Source organism: Hylaeus volcanicus, chromosome 7 (genome assembly GCF_026283585.1).
Source record: "Hylaeus volcanicus isolate JK05 chromosome 7, UHH_iyHylVolc1.0_haploid, whole genome shotgun sequence".
NCBI lineage: Eukaryota > Metazoa > Arthropoda > Insecta > Hymenoptera > Colletidae > Hylaeus > Hylaeus volcanicus.
This window is the reverse complement of record NC_071982.1, coordinates 622,381-643,541: the sequence shown is the minus strand read 5'-3', so window position 1 is coordinate 643,541 and position 21,161 is coordinate 622,381. Positions and strand designations below refer to the sequence as shown.

General features: G+C 35.8%; 3 protein-coding genes across 3 annotated transcripts in view; 2 read left to right on the top strand and 1 right to left on the bottom strand.

The window, feature by feature from the left end:
- The window catches only part of LOC128879788 (uncharacterized), a 39,294-nt gene extending 27,483 nt beyond the window's left edge, over positions 1-11,811 (top strand). The window contains exon 2 of the mRNA XM_054129250.1: positions 5,220-11,811. Coding sequence (XP_053985225.1) covers positions 5,220-5,474 — 255 coding nt within the window. The 3' untranslated portion in view covers positions 5,475-11,811. The remainder of the gene's footprint in view (positions 1-5,219) is intronic.
- Positions 11,812-12,730: 919 nt separating this feature from the next.
- On the bottom strand, positions 12,731-14,916 carry LOC128879219 (threonylcarbamoyladenosine tRNA methylthiotransferase). Its single transcript, XM_054128158.1, has 3 exons — positions 14,699-14,916; positions 14,213-14,611; positions 12,731-14,044 (listed from the first exon to the last, which is right to left on the bottom strand). The coding sequence occupies exons 2-3, from the start codon at positions 14,608-14,610 to the stop codon at positions 12,817-12,819; spliced, it is 1,626 nt and encodes a 541-aa protein (XP_053984133.1). The 5' UTR covers position 14,611; positions 14,699-14,916; the 3' UTR covers positions 12,731-12,816.
- A 1,528-nt stretch (positions 14,917-16,444) lies between these two features.
- LOC128879890 (uncharacterized) overlaps positions 16,445-21,161 on the top strand; it is a 32,538-nt gene continuing 27,821 nt past the window's right edge. Inside the window, exons 1-2 of the mRNA XM_054129443.1 lie at positions 16,445-16,594; positions 16,702-16,777. Coding sequence (XP_053985418.1) covers positions 16,445-16,594; positions 16,702-16,777 — 226 coding nt within the window. The remainder of the gene's footprint in view (positions 16,595-16,701; positions 16,778-21,161) is intronic.

The following is a 21,161-nucleotide window of genomic DNA, read 5'->3' as shown; positions in this document are numbered from 1 at the left end:
TTTTTTTTGTTTTTGGCTCTCTCTCAATCTCAGATCGGGAAGGTAAGGGATTATAACAACAAATTGCAACGCAAGTTTTCGAGTAAGAAGTCAATTACCAAAAAGAAGAAAAAGAATACTAGGAAGAAAAGTTCCGTTCAGGGGATTAAAATTACGTTTTAATCGTTTTTAATTGAAATAATGTACTTAGTTACGTTCCCAAGTTCGACGCTAAGATTAAAATCTGACGTGTTCTAAGAAAAAAAATTCAATGATACGGACGGCATACCGACTTTGTTGTTTTTTTATATAGCAGACTGAATAATCAAAGATGTATAAGTTTGACGAAAACTTTCTCGGACATCGGCACGAAACTCGAGCCAGTAGCACAAAGCGGGAGATAAAAATCGTGGACCATCGCAGCTGTACGATTTGTCATGATGCGAGCCAAAGAAAGGCAAAGGGAAGGCAGAATTTCGAATATCCGTAAACAAGAAAACGTTTCGTGCAGGTTGGAGGGATTAATCGAACCGAGATCTAATTTGACAGAATCAAAGCCCGAAATTTGAGACGGACCTAGCGCGTTTAATGGAGATATTGGATTACCTCCACGAGTTAATTCGATGCGATAAGCGAAAAGACCGAGACAAATTGTCCGAATTTTTTGAAGCCTCTGGTCATGCCAAAGCTGGATTTCCAGATTTATGGTAGAGTGTTATATTAAATTGGCGATTTGCTATGTAAAATAATTACAAGTAACAAAATAAACTGTTCTAAAATAAAAAGAGAAAGAAAATACAGGAACACGTATAATTAAACTCCGAACAAAAAGAATACTGGATTTTATTCGACTCGACTGTAGCAATAATAATTACAATCGTATATTAAAATGAAATTTGCGTTTTGAAAATTATTTTTGCTGCTGTCACGAATGAAACTGGCATCTGTTTTTCGATCAGCAAGCGGTCGGAAATACAATTATACCGTCACTTGCGTTTTGTTAATTTATTTAACATCTCTAGATCGATCTTTTACCCGAAATATTAGCATGAGAATTGGCCTCGTTTATCAAAACCTGCTATTTCTTTGCACACTGTGCTTATTAATTCTCTTTCGTACATTTTTCACGCGTCCTTTTCTATTAACACCATAGTCTAGAGATTTTATCTTGACGTCTCTATTAATAATTGATTTTGCAATCTTTGTAGAAGTCAATAGCGAGGCGACGAGAGTCGAAGGGATTGAAAATGTTTTCAGTAACGAATCTGTAGGAATACATAAATATAAAGTTCACATTTAAGTTGCAATAAATAGGACATATGAATACGTATAAATTTAATTATAGAACAAAATATTCTTTCCAAACATTTGAAGGAAACGAGATATTTTAAGCGTCGAAAACATTTCATATGTTTGTTTGTAGAGACTAATTAATTAATGGATTAAAATGAACGTAACACAGCGAAGCAAAGATATCAAGACGTACACCTTCCTGTTTGAAAAGATCTGCTGAACAGTTTCCTGAAGTTATCGCACTTATATTATCGAAGTCGGAAACCGTACAGAAAACGTTGCGGAATTTATTGCACTGGATTTTCTAATTACCTCCGTTACTTCAAGTTTCGAAATTAATCTCTGAAAATTATTTTCCGGATTGCATCCTGGTTTTAGTAGCAACGCGTCCCCTAAGGCTCGCGACCCATACTTCGGAAAGTACTGCACTAAATCTTCCAGATAAGATTTAGAGGAGTGGGCAAATAATGGAAGTAATTTTTGTGAGAAAAAGTACTAGGGAAATTCGAAATTTGAAGGAAAACGTGAACATTTGGTGTCTCTATCACGCACTCTATCTACTTTTTACAGTCTGCCGTTTACTCATAGCGAACCTTTATCAGCTCTTCACCACTTTGTTGATTTTCGTATCTCAGAACTGAACGTAAAAAATAAGCATGCGTTACGTTACGACGAAAAACTAACACGAACGAATACAACGACTCTGTTGATCAACATTGTGCCGGACCGACGCCGAAGCCGACGCCGCGGAGTGTTTATCTTCGTTCCACGAAGTTAGGGGCGGAGCCCTGTAACTTTGTGTCGGTCCCTTTCCATGTGACCTTTTTCACTAACTGCTGAAGTACAGAACACCCCTTCCACGGTAGACCGAAAGTTTTTGAACGCAATCTTCATTGATCGATGGCCAGAAAGTTTGACCTGATATTTCTAGATACTATATTACGAGTGACTAGAGAAAAAACTTATCTAGATACAAAATGTCATTCCGAAGATACATTGTATAATTAATATCGATGTTATTTGAAGTTAAGATTTTCTAATGACATTTTAATTGCGACCCGCTCCCTCGGATTTATGTTTAATTTTGTTCGTGTGTTACATATTTACCTTGTTAAATTAATTATTTCGGACTTGCAATTAGTGAATATTCGTGTTATGAAAAATAGTGCTTGCTAACCTTGAAATGATTTTGATTTTCCTACTGGATCGAGTTTCCGTTATTTAGAACGTTTCGAATTTCGAATAATGCTTTTCTTTGTGGTAGCAACCGAATAGAATTTCCATCTTGGTTGCAGGAAGCGAGGGAAGACCGTACCCCGAGATATTTAGGGTCCGTTACGACATCGGCTTTTTCTGTAGATGTGTGCGGCACAATGTTGCCTCAGCCGGCAGCTAGATTGTGAGAAAAGGGCATTTGTTAGAACCCAGCCATAATTTCATCCATCTTTTAACTCGGTTGCCACGAGCGGCATTCGTTTGAAACGACCGTTAGGTTACGAAATACGGTTTGGTTTTCAACTTTGTTCGATTCGTTAACTCATTCGACACCTACACTACTATTTCCTCATAATTGCCTCGTATTTTCTGTATGCTGTGTTCAAGAATACTTGACGGAATCAGGACAAATTAATTTTCTCAAGAGCCAAAATATTTTTGTTTTTAATTGATTCGTTCTATACGTGGAAAATATGAGAGAAATATTTGTCTGTAGTACAAGATATATTTCTATTTCTTTCAAAGGTTTATTTATATTATTGTAAATGAGAATGATAAATGAGAGTTTCGATCGTTGTTGCGGACGTACTCAAAACTCGTCTTTGTAGTCGCATTAAAACTGCCGCGTGTTTTTGTAACGAAATAAGAGTCAGATAAAATCTGACGCGAGCCCAATGCCCATCCGTGCCTTAACCCGTACAGGCCCACCTTTCCCGCCAGAAATTCTGGCGCCAACGATTCGACGTTTCTTTCGTATTCGTTAACTGGAATCCATTCGGTTGCTAGGGACGGTGTATCCATGCGACACAGTAATAAATTAGGTTCGTTCGAAAGCCCGCGCGATTTTTTGGCGTATCGGCCATGGAAGCGAGACGTCCTTTCGATAATCTCCGCAGTCGTCTCGCAGATTTGAGCGTTGACATTTTCTCACGCATTTTCTGCCACGCTAATTACCAATGCACGACAGATGCTCGATAACTCGCGTCGACAACGTTGTTCGTTGTTCGTGACGCTATGTCGAATTCTGAATACGTATGATAAGTGCGTACGTTTATCTTCTATAGGTTATTCACCCATAAACTGTCCACCGTGTACTTTATATACTTTTACCGTCGGACACGATTCTTTAGTATTATAAATTATTGAAACAATAAAAATGCGAAAAGTAGGAGGTGCAACAATATGTACTGTAAAAGACAGAAAAATTGTACCAACTTTTACTTCAATTTTTCTTGGAACGTTCAATACATCTGGAATTTTCCAATTCGCGCTATTATTCATCAGGCAACTGTCCGTCGGCCATTTATCAAGATATTCAGTAAAGCAATGTCGTCAAACGGAATGCTGATGGATAACGTGATATATGCATGGAAAACACATCGATGTATCAACGATGTATTTTTGTCAGAGAAGCAATATATTTAACCATTCCCAACGAACATAAGCGTTCTCCATCTCTAAGGTTCGTCAGGTGCGTGCAAATTATTAATAATCTACACAAGAGAAACAACAAGTTGATACAATCATTCAAACTCGCAACTGATTTCTTGAATTAATCAACAGAGTATCTTTTTGTCAGGAGACAGACGAAATATTCTTAAGTCACGAAATAATAATTACAGTATTACAGACAATAGTTACAGTGTTACAGCGGTGTCTTGTGCGACATTTCTAAAGATGTATGCACGCAGGTGCATGTTCTTGCAATCCGTCGTGTTGGTGCATAGCTCAGCGCTCCTTTCACCTTGCGTAGCTGCAATAAGTCATCCAGACGCGTGCAGGTGCAATCTGACGTAACTAATCCGATTAATTATTGACCCGCAGAAAACAGACCGAAAACCGACAGGTTTGGGTTGCTCGCTGATTACTCCACATCTTCGGTGCTTGAGCAAATAGAAACACAACTACCTACATTATCTAGAGGTAGATACGCATGAACCCGCGATAAGAGAGAACTATGGAGACGCGTTAATGGGCACTCTTTCACACTTGCTTGGAACTAAAGTCTCTTTAGTTTCCGTAATTAAACGCAGCGTCCGTTACTTGGTGACTACTTTCAACAACATCAAGCATGCCCAACGATGCATCAAATCTTCAATTGAGTTTGTTTCGTTCTTGGATTTTTGAAAACTTCTTGATTAGAATGCTTTGTACTTCTAGATGTCGTATACAACCTTCGGTGAAGCTTGGTTTGTTTTTTAATTTCTTTAAACTTTTAGATTAATATGCCTAGCATTTTTAGCGGTGAACGAGTGAAATTATTTATTTACTTTCGCTTTATTTATATCACAATGAAATTTATTTGCACCGTATCATATACTTTTTGTATATAATTGTTTTTCATGTAGAGTGTTGTTGAGATAGAGAATTCCTGTAATCGCATTCTCCTAACAAATTTAGTATGAAAATACGATTGCAACGCCAATCTCACGCTCACCAACAGTCGATACAAAGTAACTCTACCCTACCAACTGCCATTTTACTTATTCTCTTACCGCGCGAGCAACATTTTATCTAACCTATCTACAGAAAATAAAGCGTAGGATAAAGTGTAATTGATTAATAAATTTGTATAATCAGTTCATTATAATATGTATCAACGCAATGCTTTGGATATCCGAGTCCGAAATATTTCAAGACTCTGTTGCGATCGAAGTAAATAGTATAAGAGTAGTATAATAAGAAAATAGTGTAACTGTAACTTGAAATCGATTCCTCGATTTTTGTTTCAGGCTAGTCGTACACTCGCACCTTGGGAGTATTTGTTGTCCTGTCCGAACTGCTCATTCCCATGTCACGTGGATCACGAGAAGAACGTGGGAACATGTTCAAGACAAGGTTGCCTGATGGAATTTTGCACCTCGTGTTCGTCGAGGCCGCACACCGGCCCTTGTAGGACGCCCCTGTTAGCCACGCCGACCAAGAGGAATAACAAACGCGCAGTCATTGGCTCCAGACAGAGCAAACGAAACCTCAGGAGATTATAAATAAGCATTCGCGTTTAGAAGCATCTATCTATGAACAAATTCTATCAAAGAAAAAAGGTTCTCCTCGGCATTATAACCTTTTTATTAATTTATACGTCGTCAAACGCGGTTTCATTTCAGTAGATGAGGGTTCATAGTGGTTCAGAATTGGAATGAATAATCTAAACAACTAAAGTGTGACAGTACTAGAGGGTAATTTACTAAAGTAATCTACTAAGGCTAATTTAAATGTACCGGCAAATTTATTAGGTTGTCATTCCACCATGATTAAATACCACGGTGCTATTGCCAACAATCCTACAAAATTGTGTCGAGTCAAATGTTGACATTTTTTTGCTCTCTTCATAGCTCAGTTACGTCACTGCTCGAGTCGTGTTTATTTTGAAATTCGTTTCGATTCTGAACTGCTCGCGATACGTACACGTTCGCTCAAGCATGTAAATAGAAGAGTTTCACGCGAAAATCACGTCGAAGCCTCGGTTATCGGTTCGTACTAGTTCGCTAGTTCAAGTAAAATATCGCACAGTATGAAAAAAAAGAAATATTCGCACGTTTTGTGACAAAATTCCTTATCTATATTTTTGGTAACAGCTATTTTTGCGACAAATACCTGTTTTCGATATCTGCGATAAACAAAATTCTACGTTGCAAATCGAATGGTTCTCTTAAGAGTCGTAAATTTGTCGCAAAATGGGACGCGCGAACCCAGTGGTAGCGCTTTTACGCACTCTTTTTAAATTCCATAATAGCTAGTCGTAATGTAACCGGGTTTTGACGTGTTCTCCCTGGGTCTACATGTTTGAACACTTTAACTATTAAAGATCCATTCGGAAAGGTTTATTTACCGTCTACAGACATTAATTTCCGCATATAGTTACTAGCTATACCAGAAGCACCGTTTTTAAATAATGTGCGCTATAAGTAGACAACCAACGACATAGGATATTATTAAAACGGATTAAAAAACCTATAAACAGGTTCCCGGTAGATAAAGTGTTAAGACAAAGGGAGATGGCCGAAGATCGTCGATTAAAAGCACGGCCAAGAAACAAAGGGAGAAAGAGAGAATATGAGAAACCATAAAGGTCGACTCGTAAAACCTTTAAGGGGTATATGGGCCCGACACTTCGCGTCGACCACTTTTTACTTGCTCGAAGCCATCGTGCATCGCGGACTAATGAAGCCAGCACAGGAAAGACGGTTACTATATCGGGTGGATCACGCCATTGAAATTGATACAGTTTCGTTATATTGATTTCAACGAAAACTTGATTATGATTAATGTTCCGTAATTTCTATAGGTGCGATATATAATTCAAATTTTATGTTACCAATATTCTTTCACGCTACGTTTTCGAGATTATTGATTTTGGAGATATTTGGAGCAACCGGGTATTTGATCTATAAATCTCAACCTTCTAGAATTCATTATAGAAATAAACATAGAATCATCTTTTCTCCGATTATACCACCCATTACGGAACACCATGTATATAAACGAAGACGTCGCAACCCTTCTTACCGGCTGACCTCCTTTATCGCGTAAAGATCGTCTCGTGCAACGATAACTGTCCAACAAAATGCTCTCTTCACGGCGAAACGATTCATCGAGCTTTTACTTTTTCTCGACGAGTATGCCGGTTAGGTTTTCTCCCGCGACGGCCGTTTCATTCCGCGAATTGATTTCGCGAATTGATTTTCACTCGTTGACTTTTAATCCTGACCGATAATCGTCCCGAATCGCGATAAAAACAGCGACCGATGGGATCAGTCGACAATTAACTTTGAATTCTAAATGCTGACTAATATGTCGTTAACCCCCTATAACTCGGTGTACTTTCAAATTTATTCCATTTTACCATTTTAAACGTATTTGCTTGTCGCAAAATTTTCACATGTTGATTAATAACTGTTTTAACGTTTTAAACGTTTACGCTTGTTACAAAATTACCAGAGTAGTCATTTGATGGCAAAGCAAATAAAGAAACAGCATCCCTGTTACGAGCGAAACTTTTATTCGAGTAATGGAAACACGGTGTAACGATTTAACTGCTAATTGAAGAATCGGTTAATTCGTTCAACGTGGGATACAGTTTCATTTTACGATTCAGATAAAACAAATAACGAATCGAATCGAATCGTTCGGTTCGATGAAAATTTTTCACCGTCTTTGCAACAGCCTGATGCATGCAATTTAATCATCCCCGTCTCACCTCATTGTTCGTAGAATCGCAGAGACAGACGTCATTCTCTTTTTCTCTCTTTGCGTCCTCTCGAGATGACGTTATATTCTCTCTTGGAACGGAACAAAGAAAATGTTTCGCTTGGCGTGTGTGTACGTATTGCTCCTAGTCTCATAAAATACGAGATCAAAAAAGAGGATTGCCGTGACTCGTAAGAGGGTCGCTCTAAAAGTATTATCGAAGTATGTATAGCCGTACGGAATAATAAGGATAGAAAGAAGCGAGTGTGCGAGGGCAAAACGCCGCACAGTGCTAGAAAGTTAGAGGGTAGAAGTATCGGGAGACGGAACGAGCGGTAATGACGAAAATTTTCTCATGGAAAGAAAAATCTCTCAACAACTTCTTACACTCACTGCGAACTCGTAACTGATTCTTGGAAACTTTTTCACTTCGTACTTGGACGATCCAGTCCGATATTACCAGAAAAAGTCGATTGATCCTTAACTACAGTTCCGATCTGGCTGTCAGAAAACAATTATCCATCTAATCCAAGCAACGTCGATGTAAACTAAAAATAGTATTTATGATTCGCTTCAACAATTAAAATTGTTAATATTGTTCAATCATTCCCGAAGAATATAAATACTATGTGGTTGTAACGTTAATTAATAATTGAAGAGTTCAAAAAACGCTATGGAATAATAGTGTAATACAATTGTCTCTCATTTAAAGAATAATAATACTTCATCGAAGTCACAATGTATGTGACCATAAAATAAACTAGTTTCATCTGTACAGTAAATTTTCCCAATTGCGGTTAAGGATCATCAAACATCGACCACCGTTAAACAAACGTACAAAGTATTAACTTCAGTATTAATCGAACGTATTTCGCGTTCCAAAGTATCCGAGAAACATATCGAAGCGTTACCAAAAAATATTCAATCAACTTCGATAATAATCGTGGAAAATGTTGAACGTTTCTTTCCGGAAAGATATTTTCGCCGATATTGCGCTCATTCTCGAGTTCTCGGGATTCTTAACCGGTACAAAAAAGAAGAAAAAGAAAAGAGAAGAATACACTTTTGTGCCATTGTGTAATTTACGCCATAAGAATTGCCATAACATATTTTGTTTTAATGTTCTAGGGAAGAGAAGAGGAAGAGATTCGAATCGTTGCAACTCAAAAGACAACGATGCTTCTTTTTCTTTTCTTTGGTCGTTCTCCCTCGGGAGGCATATTTTATTTTTTACATTGTTTTTAGCAACTAGTGTGCCACACGTCGACTCTGTACACGTTACTTTTACAGTTTCGGCGAAATGGGAGTTTCATTTAGTTTTTTTTTTTTTTTTATCTCTCGTTCGAACGTTATTTTTGTACCGGTGTATGCTGGATCGCAAAAGACTGCATGTAAATAACCAGCGCATAGTAATATATTTTATATGTGGTTGGAATTTTGTGATCAATATTCTTTTTCCGAGACTCTAATAGTTCTCGTAATAACACCGTGTTTGCTTGCGATACAAGAAAAAGGCTTAGATATTGATCACGAAATGTCCATTTTGTAATGAAAGAAGTTTAAAGCTTATTGATGCGTCTCTCTAAGCGAAAATCCAAATATTTTCTATGAAATGTCGTGAAAAGTTCCAGGTTTTGTTACTTCCCACACTTTTCAGTCACTGTTTTACTATGTCTCGTCTACGTAAATGTCTTGTATTTATTACAACGCTTTGTTTGAAATTTATATTGTGAACATGAAACATTTTTATTAACGGACCGGAAACTATTTTTGTCGTAACAATAATTCTATGTAGCGATTCGTTTTAGGAAACTACTGTTTGCCAATGCATCAGGAAATATTTTTAAAAAAGATATACTATCTTTTCGCAGTGAAAAATAGATTTTAAATACACTTTAAAAATGTCAATTTCATTATTCGGTGTATGGAGAAATTTGAGATCTGGTAAGCGGGTAGAATATACATATACCTGTATTTTGATATGAATATTTATATTAAAATATAAATATTCCCAATGGTTCACAGGATAAATTATAAACAACGTACGTTGTCCACGTTTTAACGCAAAGACAGAAAAATTATTTATTCACACTTTTATTATAATTTATTTAGTAATAACCAGCATGACAATAAAAATTCGTATCACATCCCTTTCTAAGAAGCACTCGAAAAAATTATCTCAGAACAGCGTGGGCCCAACTAGAGCATACCACGACATTTCTGTGATATGGGACAATATCATTCCAGTGTACGTAGTGTTTTAAATAATCGTTAGACGATCATTACGCTCAAAGACTTAATCAAAAGATCGATCACGTTGTACATGTTCGTTAGGTATCTTTTTTTAGGTCAACCGATGGAAATTCGATTTTAACTGTTACTATAGTATTACATATTTTCAAAAATTTAACCCGCAGGGGAAAAAGATGTCCAGCAGAGTTGCGTGAATTGTTTTTACTCGTCGAGGTCAAATATTCCTGTGAGCGTGAACGTTTTAATAATTCCGAATAAATCGTTTGCTACTCGATGACGCAGTTCTGCTGGGTAATAGTTTTTTATTTTAGTATCGCGCGATAGTGTAAGATTAAATTAAGGTTAGCAGTTAAGCGATTGGCCATCGTGTATCGTTAATACCAGAAGAATAACGTGCCTTATATAAAATAGTACGTATATTTTAGATATCTGACTTTTTGAGAGGATCGACACGAGGTGAGTAATAACTTCGTGTAGAATGGTACAAAAATGCAGAAAAGTCTTGAAGAAACTATTGAAATACTCACGAAATTCGATGCTGAGATTACGTGGAAATGCAAATGTAAAGATATGACATTCTGTGGAATTCAAATGAAACATGGTTGCGTGGAAGAGAAATGCGATAACTTTAGACGTTTTCTGATCCATCGTGGCACGAAGTTATGAATGGTAAAGCCCCGTTTCGATCGTTCTGCTGAGAGTAACGAAGCATTCGCTTTCTTATTTACCAACTTATATTTTAATACACGCGTGCAAGATGACAAGTATTTTCCGTCTGTTCAGGAACGAGTGTATTTGTTTAGGGTCAGTCCTGTCGAGTGGTTCAGTCGTTACCAGGATCCAAATTACTTACAGTGCCAGCTTTTGTAATACGTTTTTTTTTTTTGTTTAGAAAAAGACAGAAAGATATTAATATTTCGTCTAAATATGTTGGTTCGGAGGAGTAGCATAAAGAGATAGACGAAGGAAAAATACTAAATCATATTCGTTACAAGATTAACATTTTAGTATGTTTTTTTTTTTTTTATATATATATATATATTATTGTAATGATATATTGAAAATTTATAACAACGATAAAGCGAAAGAAAATGTTAACCACGCATTAAATTCATAAATTCAATAATAGAGAATGGAATCCATAGGTGTAATTCATTTGCAAGTAATTCAATCCAAGTAAAATTAAAAAGTAAACAAATTATTAATAAATCGTTATACAAATTTGTATTTTATGCAAAATTGACAAGGGTAGAGCTTCAAGACAAATACATTATTTATGAAACTCAATTTTCTGACTTTTATGTTTCATTCTAAATGGTTGTAAGTAATTTATTTCATCACTTTTAACTTGTTATATATTTTCAATCGCGGTTTTGAATACTCAGGAGATACTCTGGCAGGAACCACATACGTTTTGTAGAATAAGCTATTTTAGTGGAAAGTAAATCCTTAATATCGAGAAGGTTGATACCAAATAAAAGAGTAATTAATGCAATAAATTAAGAGGTTTGTATTTTTTTAGCGTACATGAGTATCTTAGTAGCTAGTAAGCGTTCTCCTTTATTCCTTATTTTATAGTTACGATTTTTCAAAGGTCTACTAATTCGAGAATGCTCAGTATTCTCCACCTTGTGCGCTCTCTCTCTCTCTCTCTCTCTCTCTCTCTCTCTCTCTCTCTCTCTATCTATCTATCTATCTTCTGTATTATTTTAGTTTTATTAAGTTTCGAATGCGTTGAGTAAGTTAAATTATGTTTGGTATTATTGTTCGAATGGAAAATAATTATTAGTATATCTGCGTCAATTTTAACGAAATTTTGTAAGCCCTGTTGGGGCAGGTTCCTGTACTTTGTCAATTGAAATATACGTAACTAAGTATTTATCGCAGTTTTAGTTATTTCAGGTACAACCTACAATATACACATAGCAGTGTAAGACATTAAAAAAACTCCAGTAGACATCATATTGAGACAGTAACAATAAAATGAGACTGAAACACTCATCTTTTAGAGGACTCTATTATTTATGTGCAATAAGAAATAGTTTTGGATTTATTAGTGAGGCATATTCAGCAGATCCTTCTTTAGACAGTCTCCAATTACTCGATAATCTATTAGTCTTGATTTAATTTTAGTTATTATGTAATAAAAACCCCAGATGAAATAATATAAATCATATATTTCCATATATGAGAGCAATAGGTTAGTTAATGGACCTCCAAACGGTATCGCCATCTAGCGGCGGCGACCGAACTAATTTTTGACACACATTCACATTTTTTACTTTTTTCTGCATATTCATATAATTTTACATCGTAATTATCATAATTCAACATTTAATTGTTTATTTGTACACTAATAATTGACCGATATTAAGTATTTTAAATAAATAAATATACCGAAAAATGTGGCGCCATTCTCGGCGAACCGCCCAAGTTTCTCGTGAAATAGTTTCCACTCAGCGCCGCCAGATGACCCCTCCAAGAGGAAAATATTCAAAACATAAATTCTCTACTTTTCTTTGCATACAGATATAATTTTACATCGTAATTATCATAATTGAACTTCTGATTGTTGATTTGTACACTAATAATTGCCTAATATCAAGTTTTTTTAAGTAACTGAAAATACCGACAAAGGGGGCGCCATCTCTCGGCGAGCCCAAGTTTGGCGCGAAGTAGTTTCCAGCTTCAGCTGTTAGATGGCGCTACCAAAGACGGAAATGTTCAAAACAAATTCACTACAGACTAATTTATTCGTTTAATCAAATATGTTGTTTAGGAAGGGTAGTAAGGAGCGCAGGAATTCAAAGTCATTTGAAACACATTTCTTTAAGTATAAAAGCATTGAATCTATTTACAACGTAAGCAACAATGCCCTCTTCATTTCTACGCCATTAGAAACTTCCATAATAGCCTGAGAATCACAGCCAAAAAGATTGTTAGAATTGCTGCTAACCTATACTTGGATGGCTTCATTTCCATTGGTAATCCGGACACGGTCCCTTTAGGTAAACATGGTTTCAACGACGATGGAGTACCTTCGTTTATTGGTTCGCCCTTCATAGAGTACTTCGTCGTTTCTACGATCTCCACCTTAATCATTTTCCCCAAATATTCATCTTTCAAGGGCAACAAAACCTGCTCGTAAGATTTATTGTGCCCAACGTAGTGCTTCTTGTCGTGAGATACTTCAGTAACTAGTACGTCTTGGACAAGCCCAATTCTGTTCTGATCGTACGGCGAATAGGACTGAAAGAACTCCGATAATCTTTTCGTTCGTTTCTTCACCTCTTGCGTGGGTACCTTCCGCATTCTGGCAGCGGGTGTGCCAGGTCTAGGAAAGAACTGATTGATAAACAAACTCGGGAATTTGTATTTTTCGCAGAGCTTCATAGTTTCCTCGAAATCGTTCTCTGTCTCTGTAGGGAAGCCGCAAATTATGTCCGTGGCTACAGTCAGTCCTGGAACACGTTCTCGCAAAAAATTAACAACATGTTCAAAATCAGCGCATGTGTACTCTCGTTTCATATCAGCCAACACTTGGTCGCTACCCGACTGTACAGGGATGTGGAGGAAACTATAGACTTTTGGATGTCTCAGAATTTTGCTCATCTCTTCCAGGTGTTCCATAATGTAGGGTGGATTGGTCATTCCTACGCGTATCATACAGCCATCAGGCACCACTTCGACGAGTTTCCATAATAGTTCTGGTAAGCTGGTACCAATGTCTCTGCCATAAGTACCCGTGTCTTCGGATGTTAGCCATAATTCACAGACACCTTCTTCAAAGGCTTGCGTCGCTCTTTCTATGATCTGTTCAGGTAGGTAGCTCCCAAGCTCGCCTCTCGCGTGTTTGGTCTTGCAGTATGTGCATTGGTTCAGGCAACCTGTGTTTATAGCTATGATTTCAATTAAGGGATTCCTCCGTACTTTGGGCAGACTCAGAGAAGCACCACCAATTTTTTTCCCAGCTTCCTTTTTTTGTTGCAGAAATCGTACTGTATTACCCTTTAACGTTTCTTCCACCACTTCCACAACACGGTCGATTTGCTGTACACCGATCATACTCAATCCTTGCAGGAAAGATGACTTTGGAGCCCCTTGTGGTACACATCTGCAATGTAATTTAAGTAAACTTTTATTTCATAAACTACTATATAAAATTATATTTAGAAATTAAAATTGAATCTTATATCAATATGTTTTATATAAAAAGAGTATATCTTGTGTAAAAGAAAAATGTTATATAAAAAGATCACAAAATGTAAGCAAAACTTTATACCCAGCTACTACAACATGTTTCCCTTGTTTCCTTCCTGCCTCAATTTCATTTTTAAAGTGGTCCTCAGCGGGACTCTTTACTGTGCAGGAGTTCAACACCCACAAATCTGCATCGTCCTTCTTTTCTGTTAACTTGTAACCATAGGCTGCAAGTTGACCAGCCATGTATTCGCTATCAGAATTGTTGTGCGTACATCCCCAGGTCTTTAGATAAATTGTTTGAGTTCCTGGCACGATGCTATTAAAAATTGGAGGTTGTGGTAGTTCTTCTGTCAATTGTTTACGTTTAGAACGAACAGTAATATGTTTTCTTGTACTATATCGTTCTTTAGGCGTAATGTCTTGCGACGATATTAAATCCTCTATATCGTCAACGATATCCTCACACGGAGCTGGCATTCTAGAAATTAAAGATACATAAGCTACAATAAGTTGGTTGTAGGTTACACTTTTATACTCGATGTTATTTTGTGAGTTTGTAAATTACCTTGTTATATATTGTTTAAGCTACTTTTGTCAACTTCATTCCAGATCCTTATGATCAAGCAAAACAATTAGAAGTAGAGAGAAAAATAGATTGAAAATAAAATTATGAACGATTTTACAGGTTATGTTTTAGAATGCCTTGTCACACGTGCTGATCTGCTGATACTGTTTTACCATTAATTTTTAATGCTTTATATTATAGGAACTGTTGTTAAATGGGATTTACTGGATAAAGTAGTTAGGTTATTTATAATGTTTTAACAATAGTAATCTAACGTACAAGTATTTAAATGAGACATATATTTAAAATACATTTTATTTTGTCATTATACATGAATGAAAGAATCGTACAAAATTGGGTACATAAATGCAGTCAAAAGTAACAAAAATTGCTTTTCATAATACACAAAAATTATATACAAATTTGGAATTGAAAATATTGCATGATTTTATAAATTCCAAAAACAAGGTATCGATTTATGTGATTGATTCACTTATATCGTATGATATATCTAGAATAAATTCTAACGAAATACGAAAAGAATAGGTAGATAGCAGTAGAATATTATGCATAATAATAATGAATTAGGGGAAAATTAGGACGGGGTGCGCCGGTTGGACTGTGTTTACATTGCTATCCCACTTTTTCTTCCAGATATATTTGGTGACCGCGCGCAAAGCGGTTGGTAAGCAGTTGGTAAGCAGTTGGTAACAGTTGGTAGTCATTGTTCTCTGCGTAGAAGTTTACTTGTTTCGGTGCACAGTAGCATCGTTTAAATTCTCGCTAATATTTTAGGTATACGCGCAAATAGAGTCAGTGTTTATTGCATGTTTTAATTATTTTTTCGCGTAGAATCACATTTGTTCGCCGGTTACAAACTTCGGTCGCGTTATTAGATTTTTTCTTTCAAGTATATCTTCAAAATTGCTCGTTACCGGTATCAGAGCCAGTGCATCGTTGAAGAGGATTATCGAGCGTTGTTCAACTATTGAAAAATGTAAATATCTATCTAAGCTTTTAATATTTTCAAATACATATCTTTCTTTTAAAACTGACATCTCTAAAATTGTAACTGCAGAAATTGATCATTGTTTTGCGTTCCCTTACAGATTCTTCACGCGATGCATGCCTAATTTTCTATTTTAAAATTTTAACGAATTAAAAGTCGAGTCACTTTTACTAAAAATGAATTGTACACATTCTCGTAGATTGGATCGCAAGTCTAATGACACTTAGTAAGGGAAAGTTTTCCCTTAGTAAAGGCGATTCTTCTGGTTAAAAGCATTGCTACCTCGGTAACGCGTCATCTTGGAAATTCACTTATGCATTTACAAGTAGCAGAAACTCATCGCAATTTAGTTTCTCGAAGTTTATTTTCGAACGAGATATCTGGTAATACGTATGAAGATTTTATGCTTGAGGTTAACAAGATAAATAAAACGTGTTTTAGAATTTTGAATTTTGTTGTTTAATAAACATGATTTTAATTAAATACGAGAAACGATATTACTTAAGTGTTCATTTTTATTCATTCAAATATTCTATTATTCAAACGATATAGAATTTATTATTAGTAATATTTAGCAGTACCTTGATATTATTGTAATTATATCTGTAATTTATGAATCCAATCGGACCCGATTTATTCTGAAAAATTACAAACCACCGATTCATGATAAAATATTACAAAATTTATAATTCGAACAATCATTAAAAAATTAATTACGAACTAATCATCAGAATGAAATGCTTTCCAATTGCATATCGCGGAAAGAATGTGTAATTTCTGATGTAACAAATGAAATTTGGATTGGTAGGGATGTAAACAGAACCCATACGAAGGGGAGTGGGGCTTGCGCGGTGGGTCAACCGTCTCCTTGGCTGGTCGCTGTTGAGGTACATGGTACATGGTACATCAGTCACGTGGAGAACTTCCGCGACTACGGTTCGCCTACCTGTTCTCCCCTTCTATCGGGTTAGTGGTTCTTTCGTGTGGTGTTTAGTGCTACCAAGTGATAAGACGACCGAGAGAACAGCTAAACCGTGTCAACGACCAATTTGCCGAGGACTCCGGCAGAGGTATGCGATAATGCAATTTCATTATCATCCTTAAAATGAGATAATATAATTTATTTTTCAAGAGATAGGAAAGCAAAGAAACGAATAGAAGAATTTAATAAGAGTTGGTGTCGACGTTAAACGAGAAAACAATTATATTATCCGATATTTTAAATAATATCGCGTACGGTCAATTTAGCGTAATAGGTTCCGTTATAATTCTCAATTTTTAATATACGATTTCATTATACTTGTTTACAAATATTTTCTAATTTGATTCAATTAATATCGAATTAACGTTTAAGATTAGATAATATTACAATAGATATACAGAGAATAAGAGTCAAGACCTACAAACGGATCGAGCATTTATGAAATTGTTAATTTTGTTAGTGGAAATATCGCAAAAACGTATTTTATAAAATTAACAAATTACAAAGTTGTACGCAGAGTTTTGCAATGGATAGTATGTTCGATAAGAGATGAGTGATACGAAGCAGCGTGAAAAGAAGAGTGACGCGTTAAAGGAGGATTTTACATTTCCTGCCGTCTGAAAACATTTTTTGTTTTCCTTGCTTTAGGATCTTATATTCGCGGTAGCTCACGAGGTAGTAATCCCTAGAAATGCTGTACTTAAGGAGGGTTTTATGATACTTATTCGGGAATCATACTTTAAGACGTTGCGACGCAGAAAGGGAAACGTTAACGTCAAGGAAAAATCTTTCTGGTGCAGAGACAGAGAGAAAAATGAAAGAAAGCAAGAAATCCCGAAGCGAGTCGGATAGTTTTGATTCAAAGAAAATAATTTCTTAAACAAAACAACCATCGAACTTCAACTGTAATTGAAGTTAGCAACATTTCTTTCTTTCTTTTATTTATACAAGTCTCACGTTCGAAGGCGTCAATTTTATATTATCTTCCGAAGAAGATGTGCATCAGTATAGTATTCGCTAATGTTATAAGAAATACATAAGACATATGCATTTAGCAATTCAAAAAAAGAAACACAAGGTGTATCTTCACCAATATCACAATAAAAGTACATGGTTAATTAAGAAGATTCACGAATTACAGACGAATGGAATAGCACGGGATAGATAGTTTCAATTAAAATGAGAGGAAGTAACGAAGGAATGATCGTCAATGGAAAACACGCCTGTTAAGAATGAATAAGTTCATTTGAACGAGCCACACAAATTGCATTGGAAATCTATTTATATCGCGTTTACGATCTCTTTGACTTTCCACTTTTTACTGTCCTCTTTTCATCGAAACTTCCGTGGATTACGCGTCGAACGCGAGCCGTTCATCAGCGCCGGTCTAAAGCGGCATCGACACTTCAAAATTTTATCGCCACTGGATAAGAAGATCCTGGTGAATAGAAATAGCGGAACGAAAGCGGAATAAAAACGTTGAAAGAAATTTTAGTTTTGTACGCGACGAACACTGTTCGAGAAAATGATAACAAACATCTTAGCAAATTAATCATACTTATATTAGTTTTCTAAATTAATTTCCTATACAAATGAAACGGTAAAATTGTTAAACACCTTTCGGAAAACGAAATTTTTTCGGTAAAATATCAGTATCGATGATTGTGTGTCGATTTGAAAGCAACGTCGTAACAATTACATATCAGAAACTTAATATCTATTATCAAATATTTGTTCACTTGTTTAGAATTAATGAATCGAATTACCTTTTTCTTCGATAACTTCCAAAGTGCTTTAGCACGAAGTTTGAGCACGGAAGTGTGCACTTGGCAAACAACTGAACTGTGTCTCAACGGTATCACGTTTAGCTGCTAAAACAATCGAAACGGTGCAATTTGATGAAGCAATAAAAACTTGAAGTGCAGTATTAAAAGACGTCGTTAAAATATTACAACTTTTTCGTCGGTCTCACTCTTTAATTTAGCGTTAAAAGATACGTAGAAGTAGAATCCGTTTTCAAAAATTCATCTAGGAAATTACTGGTAGTTGATCTTCGCATGAGTGACCCCCCTTAACACTGGTACTCGCCTGCAAAAGTAATTCTACGCTGATAATATGCACTTGCACCAACGTTCCTGCCACTTCTGAAAACATTGCTGGAAGCATTCCAGTAAGAGGCTGTTGAGCTTCTCTTCAGTTGCGTAGCATTACGTTCGCTTTAACTGTGTCAACATCATCAAATCTTCACCCTTTCGGCTTCATTTTGATTCAAGGGCGTAAGAAAACGTCGCAGGGCTTCGGATTCACGAATTTAAATAGAAAAAAAAACCGGTGTGTTGAGGAATTTTTTTCTTTAAATACAACAATTAGATGTAATTGCTCTTTTCCATTTTTTAAAGTATCGTTATGAATAGTCTGAAGAGGGCTTAAAAAGTTGAGGCCGAAATAGTCGTTTTAATCTTCGTACGATACACTTTGTGGATTAATCTTTGGAACCAATTACATTTCGTCATTTCAACTTCAATTAAAAGGAATTAGCTTGGATTATACAGGAGACTTTGTTGAGAATTCTATGAATAATGGAACGGAGATCAGCAGGAATTTTTCCCTGAATTTCAGTAGCTGTTATCTCGTAACTGGTAGTCGAAGATTGATCTGATCCATCAATTTTAATTCAACCGGTGACAAAATTAAAATGTATCTAGACAGTCGGGCATTTTATCCTGGATCGAATAAAATGCCTAAATGTGTTCATAAATACATAATTTATTTTAGCTCAAGCATGAACCAACAACATCATAACTGAAATATTGTTGAGATTGTGATTAATTGAATCCGAATTGTTGTGTTTGTTGTCAACAATAATAGTCCGTATCGATCATTTATTCCTTTAGCCGTAATATCAACCAAACTTTGAAAAATTGTGCAAGCAATTTTCTCTAAGTTTCGACAAGACATACAGCCAGAACCAGTTGTTCTCCTATTCGCTAGATTATAAGCGCAACCGATATTTCGCACACGCCTGCGATAAAGAAATGGCAGGTGTTGCCATTTTTGAACAATTGTAGGTAGTAGTAAATTTCAGACTTCAATAGAAGGGATTAGCAGGAAATCACAGAAACATTGGTGGTCCGAGGATTCGAGTATTACATTTATATATATACGATATTTTTATATATATATTCAAATATATAAAAAGCTGGCTAATTTTCAAAAATTCGTAGCTTTCACAATAATGATCATTTTGGATTGAACCTTCTTTATAAAAACGAAAGAAAGACTTTTTTTTAAGAATTCGCGAAGGGGTTGATTTTGGTGGAAATCTAAAAAATTGTCTATAAAAAGTTATAATTGAGCATATTTCGTTAAGCAATATGTAGGAACAATTTCTATAATTTATGAGAAAACAATTCCTAAAGAAACCATTTTTTTAACCGTTTTAGTTTTTCACCTCTGGAAGGTTAATTGGGAATGACGAGTTACCTCCTCGTTTCGTATTTTCGTTTCAATTATTCCACGAAAAATCTCTCGCGTCATGTACATATAGTAGACACTCCGTTATTCAAACACCGAATATGCATAAATGCCAGCACCATAAGTCGCAAACAATTTTGCTTTATCCTTCTTAATACTTTCTTCATTCTGTTTGTCGGATGCATTCACTTTACCCGCGCATTTTTCAGTCGAGATTGTTTTTCGTATTCTGCGGTCCATGTCGCTGGAAACTGAATAATGCCTCGGGTCAGTGATTCTCAACGAGAAGAGACGGGCATAATTTTATTTGAATAATAGATAACGAATAAAATCAGCGTGTAGCAATTTATTCGTCGGTTCGAGACGTTTCCTCAATTGAACAGTTCAATTCTTGTATATTAACACATTCGCGACCGCTGACTTGAATTCACGTCGCTTCAACTTTTATTCCTGATTATGAACAAATTATGAAAATCTTTTTATTTTATGCGCTACATATTTACAACATATTTTGTAATTTTTATCTTCGCTCTAACGATACAAATTTGCGATGTCCAGCTTCAGAATTTTATTATATCCGTCAGTACCCGGTATTAGAAACGTAAAATATTTGGCGATCGCGAATGTGTTAAAATTTCATTCTGTGATTCCGGTTCTAATCTTTATTTATCGAGTAACGAGTAAACCGTTGTTGATGTCTTATTCGTCACGTAAAATTGACATTATGTAGATAAGAATTTTGCCCACCTTTGGTTACTTTCGACATCATATTACAAGTATTTTTAATTCAATTGTAGTGTAATTTATCGAAATTCAACCAACTAGTGTATTTATTTAACTTCGGTTAGGTTAAATAACCAGCGAAAACAAATGCCTGGGGGTACATTGAAATTCAATGAAATATTTCCGCAGCTTTGGAACACAATGAAATTGTTTTTCCATTGGCTTCGTTCACTTCCAATATAACTGAGTTTCGTTTTAATCGTGTTCTAACATCC